We start from the raw sequence: 12233 nt of genomic DNA on the forward strand, positions 1-12233 counted from the left end.
TGTTAAATTACAATATTAAAAGCAAATTTCGATTCGGCTGGCTAAAACACTTAAGTGCAAATTGTTAACAGGAAAAAAAAACGATTCTTAAATGCGGCAAAACATGAGCGAACAAATAATAGACCGAAATGTGTATGAACCGGAATATTCACCGTTTGAAAAAAAAAGGTTCTGGTCAGATTCGAACCCAGAACCTTTGACATCCCAGGCATATCCGTTACCTCCCGGCTGTGGGCCAGTGAAACTCAGAAATTTGAACTCATCATGAACCAAGGTACCACCGGAAGTCCAGATGAGCCCTAAGATTGAAGTTATTTACGGAAAAAAGTCTAGTACCCGATAACAAAACCCTTGCTTATCGCAAGCGTAAGCAATACTCTATCGGCAGAATTAACGACTTTTGTTTATCAAACCCTCACTCTAAAAATAGAAGGCGCTGTAATTTTTCTCGACGGTGTTTTTGATAAAATATTATAGAAGTTAAGCGAAACCTATCAATATAAACTATTTAATCATATACGCACTGCTCGAAAACTCTATTAGACATTTTTTTTAGCACACAAGTGGGTCTTACGGTCAATTTAGCTAGTGTAAACTTGACTGCATTAGCCACACTTTGCAAAAACCAAACAAAAAATTAAATGCAATGCACACAAATATGGAATTTTTCGCGAATCAACTCATGATTTTTTCGACCTTTGGAGTCAGTTCCTTCTGCTTACAATTAAGCTCTTTTAGAGTTTGAAAGAGAAGTAACACATGTTCTCGTGACCTTTACACTTTTGCTTTTCAGTGGCGGAGCTTGACTTATTTGAACAAAAGGAATGAACTGAATTTTGAAAATCATAATGTGAAAACTCAAATTCGAGCGTGAAATAATCCTAAAAAATCAAAAAAATCATCTCATCTAAATGACAATCACTTCTTTCTTTTACACTTGAAAAAATCATCGAATGTTGAATTTTTTTCAAGAAGTAATATATCGATTTTTACGCAAAAACTTTTTCAGCAGCTTGTCAAAACAGGTAGTCAAAACACGAGCAGTCTGGTTCTATATTTATTGTAATACGTTGCATTTGAAAACAAAAAGAAAATAGGCATCAAAATAATGTGGCAGGAGAGAAGCTAATTACTGGACGAGTAGCAAAGAATAGCATATGACTATAGTTACCATTGCAAAAATTAAGCAAAAAAAATAGAAAAAAATCTTTGTTTTTTATTAGAGAAATTCACAGCAGACAACATTGATTTCAAGTCTTTAAAATAACTATTCTTATTGAAAAAACAAGAGAAGCAGATTATAAAGTGTCCCTTTGTCCTTCGCTAAATTTTCGCTGAATTGGAGTCTGGATGCCGAAAATTCAGACCAATTTTCCTCGATATTGAAAAAAAAATTTCAAACTTTGTTTTGAAATCCGCATCACAGCTGGCAGGGCTTTAACGTGATACATCACTTGACGTCATGCGAGCTTTCTTGGAGGTTCTCAGAATCGGCTAGAAAAAGTCCACTCCACTCTATAGTACCTTCCCACTAACGAGATTGGTCGGAACAAAAGGAGACGTTTCAACAGACATTTATTTTTAATGGTCTATCAAAAAGATGTTAATCAACATGAAACAACTTTACTACATCAAGAATGGACAAAAATGAAAACAATGGAATAAACATGAAAGCATTAACGCGACATTTGAATAAATAGGAGCTGCAAAGTGAGAATCAGGGGATCTTTCATTCGTTTCCTTGGGAGATTATCTTGGTACTAGTGATTCCAGTTTTCATTCCCCCACTATTTCCGACCATCCAGCCTTTGGCAGCGCTGTAGAAACCTAAACGAACAAAAAATATTACACAGTGATCAAACGATGCTTCTGTCATGGTAAGAGTTTCACTAAACTACAAAAAAAACATAGAAAAAAAAACACTTAAACGCTAGGGCCCTTTCTATGTTAGCCAATTGAACCAATCCGCACCGCTCGCGATATGCGAAATAAGAATAAATTACTTACTTTTTCCTCTCTGCACTGAGGAAACTTTAATTACCAGCAAAGTTGATTTACGACTAAAAACTCATCCATATGCTACCCTACGCATCCCAAGTTGACGTTTATTTCATACCTGATTATGCATTGTAAAAAAACACCCAGATATAACGCAACTACCACCAAACAACACATATAAAATATTTGTATGATATAAAAACAAGGATCGCCGATTACTGTACAAGCAGCACAGAATTGTCCGACCACAGTAAAACAAAAAAAGTTAATGTCGTTTTTTTCTGGTGTGATAGAAAGATCAGAACGCAAAAATAGAACTTAAGCATATTCTACAGGCTTATTAGATTGAAATTAGACCAAAAACCAAATATGTTGAACGGTTTTTCACGACAGAAATTTTATCAAAATTTTTATCTGTCGTTCGAATCAAGACGGAAAGGGTTTTATTATGATATATCACTCATCCATTCCAATTATTATTTGTAGTACCTGCTTTTGCGTGGAAAACAAAAAGAAAAACACTGAAACACACCTGAATACAAAGTTACTCCGCATTTTTTTACACTCGAATACAAAGTTACTCCGAGGAAGTTGTATGAGGTGCAGAGGATCCATATACGGAAAGTTGATTTGAAATCATTTTTCTTGGTATCACTGAATTTTAGTGAGTTTGCTCTTTCTTGTGCCTGTTTGTTCTTCCTCTAGAACTTTCACGCAATCACTATCATTGCCAATGCAAGCATCGCGTATTGATATGACTATCATAAAGCGAACGTCTTGCCTGCACGCTTACGGACTATGTCAGCTTCTAGTTATCTATCAGATTGTAGCAAATATGAGCTGCCAAAACTCCACAACACCGCAAAAGTATTCATCGTGCCTTCTACAACTGGTGGCTACCAAACTTGATACCATCAACGAGAAAATTAAGGTACTTCAACATTTCAGCACAAGTTAAACCGAAACATTGCGTCATTTCCTTCACGAGCTTAAGGAAACGGCAAAAAATGACTCCTGGCAATGAATGACTCGTTTTTCAATTTTCCAGATTTTTGAAAACTAGTTTGAGGGATAAATTGCTTATTCCGCTGGGAAATTTTATTTAAACACTACTAATGAAACGAAAAAGGCAGCGCTAGTTCTACCTATAATACCGGAGAGGCTAACTGAGCTAACTGTTTAAACGATCAAAATCAATTCTTTTTTGGGAAAATAAACCTGCAAACATATAATTGAACACATCAAACAGACAGTTGGTTACGAAGACGGAGCTGCACTTCAAAAACACCAGAGAAAAAACGGCATAAGGATTTTAAAATTAAAACTCAGGCTTCCTTAAGTGATAAACGAATTGCAATTAAATCATTGTCCGACCAGGAAACCGTAGTGAGTTTAACGTAGTTTTTCTGTTAGTTGGTACATTAACACAATCAAAAACGGATTCATTACTATTAGTAACTAGGCTAAGCAAACGGTTGATTATCAACTGAAACATTCTCAATCTTTCACCTTTATCAACACTTGACGTATATAATGGAATTTGTACAATCTCAACGCGGAAAAAAAGCATCTTGTTGGTGGTAATTGATATGGTGAAAAACAAGCAACTTGAAACAGTCTTTTTAAAAAACGATGTACTTTCGAAAACTGCGGATGGTTATCAGGGAGAAAAACAAGCAGAGCAAAAGGTTAACTGGACGAACAACAAAAATTCGTCTAAAAAACATTAAGATCATTTACTGAGCTCATCAAAAATTCAAGCTAAAAGTTTTGCCAAAGAAATTCGAGAAAATCCCTCAAACACCGAAAATGCTTCTCTAGATTGTCTTCAGAGCACAAATTGACTTGCACATTGATGTACTGCTGACAAAACCAAGTTTGTACATCTCTTCGGTGTAACAACAAGAAAAGGTAGCAAGCTATAGAAAAAAAGCCGAAACCAAAAAAACCTTGAGAGCGTCTTAGATAACCAGTAAAAATGTGTGCAGCGCAAAATTGACTAGCCTCTTTATGCATTGCCGACACAACAGATTTTCTACATCTCTTCCGCTCAAAAACAGGATAAGGCAGAAGGATTTAGGAGAATCACACACTTAGGAGGATCAAGGAGATACGTTCCTATACTATGACTCTGATAAGTTAGACGGTCGAATTTTGGTCTTCGAAACAAAATATGCGCTCGATTTGCCTTGTCAGTCTAATATCTATCTGCCATGGAACGTTTAAAGGGGCACTAGATAAATTCTACCAGAAATATACCAAACATAGTCGAATCTATGAGCCTTGGAATCGGTCTATAAACGGGCATGTAAATAAATATTAAGTGAGCGTGACCACAAGAAAAGCCTACTTCGCTTGAAATTACTTACCATCCTATTGTTCCTGAATCGAAAAATCTGTTGTTACTCTCAAAGCTAATAAATGGAATCTCGGACTTTGCCTTCGGAAATCTTTGTTTTGCAAGACCTGAAAAATATGGTATTCAAGAAAATCGAGTTTTTGACTGTCCACGTCAAATTTTGGCAATTTCTGGTATAGAACACAAAGACTAGCAAATAACTGCCTCATTGGATTGATATCCAGGATTTTGAACTTCTGAAAGAGAAGTTATAACTGGATAAGAAACTCTTTGAAAACTTTTACAATAAGCCAATTACTTGTACGTGGCGGATAAACTGTGACTGTACTGCAAAAACTTTGAACTTCTAAACTCTTAATTAATGACATAAAATGGACATACCCTTGTACTTTTGACCTTAGAACCAGAAAATTTTAAAAAAAATAAAAGTAACACAGAGGCGAAGCTGAGCTTCGCACCATCTGCGATCCAAAACAAGAAAGCCGCTAAGCTAAGTCGGAAAATAATCGAAAAAACTAGATCTATCAAAATGAATAAGGCTAGTTTTGAGACAAAAACATGCCAAGAAAAAAAATGTAACATTAGCATCGGAAGAAAACTTATCAAGCAGCAACAAAGTCGAAAATTCCTTAAAAAACTTTTTGAGCCGAAAAAAAATCAAGACTTAAAGACTTAGAGAAATACAATTAGTCCCCTTCACCCTCAAAACATAAATACACAATACTTTATTTAAACGTCAAAAGAAAGTATTTCAGCCATATAAACGACGTATTATGAGGCAATTTAGTCGATACATTATACGCAGTAAACGACAAAGATAAATGGTTGATGTTCAAATAGCAGAGCAAGTTCCGACCCATAGTATAAACGAACCAAAAAAAAAATACAAACATAAGTGAATTAAAAATATTCTGAATAATGCGCCAGAATGTGTATAACAATTAAAAGTCAGGCTAGTAAAAAGTATGAAAAATTGGAGAAAAAACCGGCAAATTATACATGCAAGATGTATAAAACAGCGATACATCAATACCGAACACTTCTTTATCACTTTTAGAGAAACACGATAAATTAGATCAGAAAAACATTTCACCTGAAAGAATCATTCAAAAATTCACATAACCATTTCGAATTAATTCGGAAAATTTATACTGTTTCAGCAAAAAATTTCCCAGATGAAAAAAAGAAACAAATAAAGAAAACCAAAACAAGAAAAAAACACTGACTGAGATCAATGAAAAGTTTAAATTCAATAAACAAACGCCGGTTCACATTTCCCAACAAAAAGAAACTCCGATCAGACAAAAACAAGTTTACAGAAAAAAAAACCATTGAAAAACTGATACAGAAAAACAAATTTGAAGAATATTAGGAAAACTATAACACATATCGAAAAAATAGATCTAGCAAAATGTTTACGACTTACTTTGAAAAAAAAACGCCAGAACAGTAGAAAAAGAAATTCTCAGTGGAAAAAAATTACCAAGCGGTAACAAAGTCGAAAATACTTTTGCAGAAACCATCTAAGCCGAAAAAAATCAACAAATAAGTTTTATAAAAAAGTTAATAAGTCCCCCTCGCCTTCAAAAACACACATGGACATTTGCTCGTCATACTAAACAAAATGGGGCCACTAAGCCGATATTAAAAAGTCAGAAACCAATTAAACCGAAAAAATGAAAATAAAAAGCTGAAAAATTCAAAAAACATGAAGGCTAATAAGAAGTCATTAAGTCCCCTTCACTCTCAAAACACGCACACAAGAATAAAGTTTTTCGCTCGTCAAAGACGCAATAAGAAGCCGTTAAGCCGATTCAATATAAACTGAAACCTATCAAGAAAAAAAGGTTACACAAACAAAAAGCCGACAAAAAACATTAATGTCATAAAAACCTTTAAAAGTATAATCCTTTTAAAGCAGTTTGTGCGATCCAGAGGGGAGCATAAAAATTTTGTTTCCCTTGAAAAGACCCAAAAATAGGTCACTAAGCCGAATTAATGTACACCGAAATCATTTGCGCCAAATAAAGTTTTCAAGCGAAAAAAAAATGGAAAGAAAAAGAAGGATATATACTGAGGCAAGGTTAGCAAAAGTAAAAACAGCAGAAAATCAAAACTCAAGAAGCAACGACATTTTATTTACAATAAAATCTATGATGTAGCAAACGTAAGCATCAAAAAAATGGGCTGACAAATTTGGTTGAAACGGAATGTTTCCAGTTTGAAAAAAAAACAGGTCCTGTCAGATTCGAACCCAGGACCTTTGCCGTCCCAGACGTTTTCGTTACCTCCGTAACAAGTGTTGCCGGAGACGCAAAGACATTTTGATGTATTATGAATTGGACCTGAAATCGCCAATTCTACTTTGATCATTCTATGAACAAAGTTAATTACGGGAAAATGTCTAGAAACCGATTGCAATACCCTTGCTTATCGCAATGGGAAAAAGAGTGAAATCAAATTTACACTTATACCCTTGGTGTACGCTCTGCTGCACAACAAGACGGTATGAAAAACTTCTCAGGCGCTTTGAGCAATACGAAAAACGTTATGACTGTTTGCGCCGCCCTTCAAAAGCGCCATGAAGAAAATGCAGCCTGATACAGACGTTAAATTTATTTTTTTTCTAACTTGAATACGCAGTAGAGCGCATTGTCATAAATTTGGTTTTTCGCGAAGTACACGGAAGTTTTTCACTTCAACATCAATAAAAAAACTAGCGTGAAACGCACCTCCGGTACTTCCAACAGATTAGTGAACATGAAAACTTCTTATAGATAAAACATATCGAAAACAAATCACAGCAATGAAAACGTAACCAGAAAGACAACACAGAAAATCCAACACCGCTTTTGATTTTAAAATTTGAACGATAAAAATAATTGTGACATGAAAAATGTTTAAACCAAAATAGCCAAATCTCCATAACAACTGGGTTTCAGATCTTCGTAAACGAAACCCTAAAATGGGCGACAAAATACAATTACACTTTTATTTAAAAAATTGAAACAATTATAAAATCATCAAATTCAGAATTGGCATTTATAAGCCCGCATGCCTCGCTGGCTTATGAATCTTCGTATTTTCGTTTCGGATCTTCGTATTTTCAACTCAGAAACAAAACACGAAAATGACCAGCATTTGAGCAGCCAAAATTGGAGGTTAAAATGAATCACAGCCTCTGAGAGTACCCGGACAACTCCCAACTATGAGGTTGGGAATTTAACTTCTGTGAAACTTTGAGAAAAACCTTGAAAAAAACGTCACATGTCGCAAAATAAAATATTTGAGCATCCATATTTGGTGACAACACCCTGGGAGAAAGCTGACAGCGCCTCAGTATAGATATGGAAATTTCAAATTTTTTAAATCTAAGTTTTTTTGCATCACCATAAAAGCGTCTTATCTCAAAAAATTACAAGAATTTGAGAAGTATATTTTGAGCTAAGATTCTCAATTCCTGAGAGTACCCTCAAAGTTCCAATCATTTTGAAAAAGTCTTTCAAAAAATCATATCTCGAAAACTGAAAAAATTGGGCTGTTATATTTGGAGGCAAGATTCGCAACCCCTGAAAGCACCCAGACAGCACCCAACTACAGTGTTGTTAACTACAAATTTCAATATACGATATAGATTAAACGTAAGAAAATTCTTTCGTTCAACATGCAAAAATAACACGTTGAAAAAGCTTAAACATGGCGTGATAGTGAAGTCCGCATTTGAACCTAGAGAAGATAAATGATTTGCTAAGCATTCGTTCCTGTTGACAATGTAGCAATCGCTTTTGAAAAACTCCGAAAAGAGGAACCTTCAGAGGAGTTTAAAAGCATAGCAGACAACTTTGAGAACACTTTTAGTGGCGCTTCTCGAGAAAATAGACTGATCAAACCGAAATTTGACAATGCTGATTGGAACGTTTCTTCCTAGGTGCTCAGCGGAGAATATGGTTACAAAAATACACGCGAGGTATGCAAATGACAGCTTCATTAAAATATGTCGATAAAGTACCTGTCCCTTCCCAACTCATCCAAAATAAAGATGCGCAGAAAATTCCGGGATCAATATAATGATACTCATAGCCGGTGATATTAACAGAAAGTCAAAATCCAAACATTCAATCGGCAACGAGAAACTCGTGCAAACATCAAGCAAATAAAATAGAGACCCTAAACACCAGTAATGAAAACTTTGTAGCTTCAATGTGCATATCCGATCAATTTTATGCATAGCAAATTCGCTTTGATCTTTGAAAACTATTCTTCTGTATTATATCACATTTCTACATTTGAGAGATGAAAACCTTCTGACTCAAATCGAAATAGAAAGTTCTATAATTTGCTTTTGATATTGTGGTTTTTATCTAATTAGCCATACTGTCTTAAGCTGAGTTGTCTCTGCTCAGCAAACTGATATGTCAAGTAAATCGACAGAAAATCAGAAGAAACCCGCACAGTCAAAAACGCTTGAAAAAATGCAAAATAGATTCAAAACTTTCAAATGTTTGACTTTATCGACTTGCATAAAGTATTTATGAGCGAAAATGCCTCTACTAAAAATATCAGAATTGATGTAGCATCGAAATAAAACTTACACCGAGCTTCTTTAATGGCAATCCAACATTTTGAAACTCAAAATTCGAAGTCCCGGAAGCTTACAAGCAAAGCCAACGTTTTTGGCAATCATTCACAAAAAAATAAACGAAATTATCACCAACCACGCGGAGCAAGTTCATTGGGAAAAAAGCAGAGCACATTATGTTACGGCATCCATTTCCGAACCTAACATTTCTTAAAGAAGCCAATAAACTTAATTTGAGGATAGCAGGCGCCTATAAGCCGCAATTTCTCCCTTCGAAAAAAGTCAAAAACGAAAAATTGCCACTGTGAGGATAGTCTCTTTTTGTTGGAAGCCACCTCTAAAAATCAGGTTGACCGACCAACTAAAAGGTCAACAGAATTATTTTGAAATAACGCCTGTTCAGTTTCCTCTACCTCTTTGATGAGTAGGATGAAAGATGTTGGATAATTTAGCTCGATGCTCGTAACACAAGTGGAAGTTTCACTTCTGTTCGCCAGCATAAACCTGGTTGAACTTGCGCGCTACAGATGAGAAGTTGCTGAGGGAGAAAGTTTGTGGGATTGAATTAATTTGGACAGTGGGAGGAATTACATAGAGGGGGCGGTACATGGGAACGGGTTGACGAGGAACGAAGCCTCTCTTATATGAGGGGTGAGATTTGTTCAGGTACAGAACGGGAGACGGAACTATGTTGCAGGCAGTTTTCGAGGAGACGCCTTCCTGCACCAAATTGCTTATTGATAATTCGCTCCAAGCAGCCTCTCCATCCAGAAGGTGGTTCGGCGTCAGAATAAAAGGAAAATTCTCCATAGCACAATCCAGAACATCCTTTTCACAATTTCCACTCCCATAAATTTCAGCAGCCTCAGTGGATTGGGTCTCAACATTTGAAGGCTTTTCACAGCTTGGCTGGCATTGATTTAGATCATACTTTACACTTTTAGCCGCGCTCCACTTTCTCCACGAAATATTTCCTGAGAAGCGCAGCAAAACAGTCAATGAGTCGCTTGCCTTTCCGCCGGCCCATTAGAGATTAAAGTGGGCAATTAGGTATTCATTAATTACAATTGAACCCAGCAGTTTGAAAATGGAATAGTAATCTGTGTACGCAATAATCTCAATGCAAAATATTTATCAATTCCCTAAACTACATTAGATTTTGAATATAAAATTAAATTTTCTTTGAGTAGCTTCGAACCATTTCAGATTGAACTTGATAAATTGCATCGCTTGCTGCCTGAAACCTTAGCATTTTAGCAATTTTCAACATTTCAGCAATACTTTTTTTGAAGAAAATATTCAAGCAAATTAATCTTTGAAACATATTTACGTTCTCATCGCTTAACTAGGTTCGCTGAAAAATATCGTCATTTTTTCCATATATCAAATTGTTTTCACAACGGATTCAACAGGTTCGCAGAAAAATGGACCACAAGAACAAAATTGTCAAGGGGGCAGCGTCGAAGTTGCGGTAATAGCTTGAAATGCCGCATAAAAAATATGAAAAATTTGGACCAAGCAACTCAAACAATGAAACTGAAAAAACTTAAGGTTTTTTAATCACTTGCTTCGGTTCGCAAAAAAACTTCAAAACTTTCTGCAAACCGAAACTATTTCTCTGATAACTTGTAGTTACTCTGATAGCTTGAATTGGTTCGCAAAACACTTGACTTTCATAAAATTATCTATTTACACAGACGCTAAGCCGAGCTTCGCACCACTTGCAAACACAACACAATCATAAAAAACACAAGTAGAAAAAATTGAAAAATGTTGAAAAAACTAGAGGAAACAAAAATTTTCTATGTCTCGATGACGGACACGTAGATCCCAGCTTTTTTGGAGGTACGTGTTTATTATTTTTTGAATTTGCTATAATGATGCTGGACAAAATGCGTGATTTCAAAAGTCGGACTTTGCCCAAAACCTTAGTTGTTTGTCTACTAAAATCAGTAAGAAGAACGAAAGTTTTTTTAGGTTTCGGAATTTTCCCAAAGACCTAACATTACTCTAGCAAAAAAAGAGTGCCGCTTCTGCAGGAAAAAAGCGCAACCGCTGCTTTGATTGAATTTTTCATCTCAGATTTGATAGCGTAGTTTTTCAGAAAATTCAAAAAGTGTCTCAAAAACGGCCAGCATTCAAAAACTTGACAATCCAATATACGTTAATTTTTTCATCTTAAAGCAGGTAGTTGTCACTAAAGCAGAGAAGACTCCCAAAATCTAGTTTCTCGATTGAACACTTAGCCTAGGAACTGGCACGGTAATTTTCGAGTAAACTCAAAAAACTTCCAAAAAACGGTCTTAGTTTCAAACATTTCACGTGTTTGAAACCCATAACTTTTTTTTACAAAAAACTGGGCGTAGGAAAACATAAACGTTAGCCATCAACAACCTGTTGTTTCGATTAAACCTATGATATCAGATTTGGCCGGATATTTTTCGAGAAAACCTCAAAAAACTGTCAACAAATCAGATAGTTGACATTTCCGAGAATCATAACTTTTCATTTGAAAAAAAAAAAATAGGGCTTGACCAGTTATGCGGAAGATATTTGCCCATACTGTAGTTTCGAAAAAAAAATTAAAATGACTTTTCCGAAGACGATAACTTTTTGTGTAAAAAAATGAAAGTGGCAGCTAATTTAGAGACGCTTCTTATAATCCGTTATCTCCATTGAACCCACAACCTCGGGTAATCTCCCTTCAACTTCGACTGAACCCAAAAACCCATGTTTGGCAAGGTATTTCTCGAGAAAACTCAAAAAGTTTTTTTAAAAAACGGTCAAAAATCATGCGGGCATAAATTTTTATGTCATTAAAATGTGGGCATAGTCGGGCACGCAACGGAGCTTTCCACAACCAGTTCTTAAGATAAAACCCAAAATTCCAGATATAGGAAGATGTTTTTCGGTAAATTTAGAAAAATTTAGAAAACTATCGAAAAATCAAAAAATTGACTTTTACGAGGACGATTACTTTTTGCGTTAGAAAACTAGTCAGTGGCCGCCCATTCAGGGGAGCTTATTACTAACCGTCATCTCCATTGAACCCACAACCTACCTCAAGTTTAGGAGGTTACTTTTATAGAAAAGTCAAAATATTCAAAAACCGGTCAAATCAAAAATTTCAGAATTACGAAAGCCATCCGCACTTGTCATTAAAAAAAACTTGATTTTGGTAGAATAGTTTTTCAGAAATTAAAAATATATATATAAAAAAAATAAAAGTCAATTATCAAACCCCCTCACTGACTTTGCGAAGGCTGTAGACAAAGGGGTAAAGCAAAAAGAGACCAG

General features: G+C 35.4%; 1 protein-coding gene across 1 annotated transcript in view; it reads right to left on the reverse strand.

Annotated features, from left to right (window-relative positions):
• Positions 1 to 1562: 1562 nt before the first annotated feature.
• LOC134843729 (protein virilizer homolog) overlaps positions 1563 to 12233 on the reverse strand; it is a 550828-nt gene continuing 540157 nt past the window's right edge. Inside the window, exon 25 of the mRNA XM_063859975.1 lies at positions 1563 to 1827. Coding sequence (XP_063716045.1) covers positions 1730 to 1827 — 98 coding nt within the window. The 3' untranslated portion in view covers positions 1563 to 1729. The remainder of the gene's footprint in view (positions 1828 to 12233) is intronic.

The sequence above is a fragment of the Symsagittifera roscoffensis genome, chromosome 4 (assembly GCF_963678635.1).
Source record: "Symsagittifera roscoffensis chromosome 4, txSymRosc1.1, whole genome shotgun sequence".
Lineage (NCBI taxonomy): Eukaryota > Metazoa > Xenacoelomorpha > Acoela > Convolutidae > Symsagittifera > Symsagittifera roscoffensis.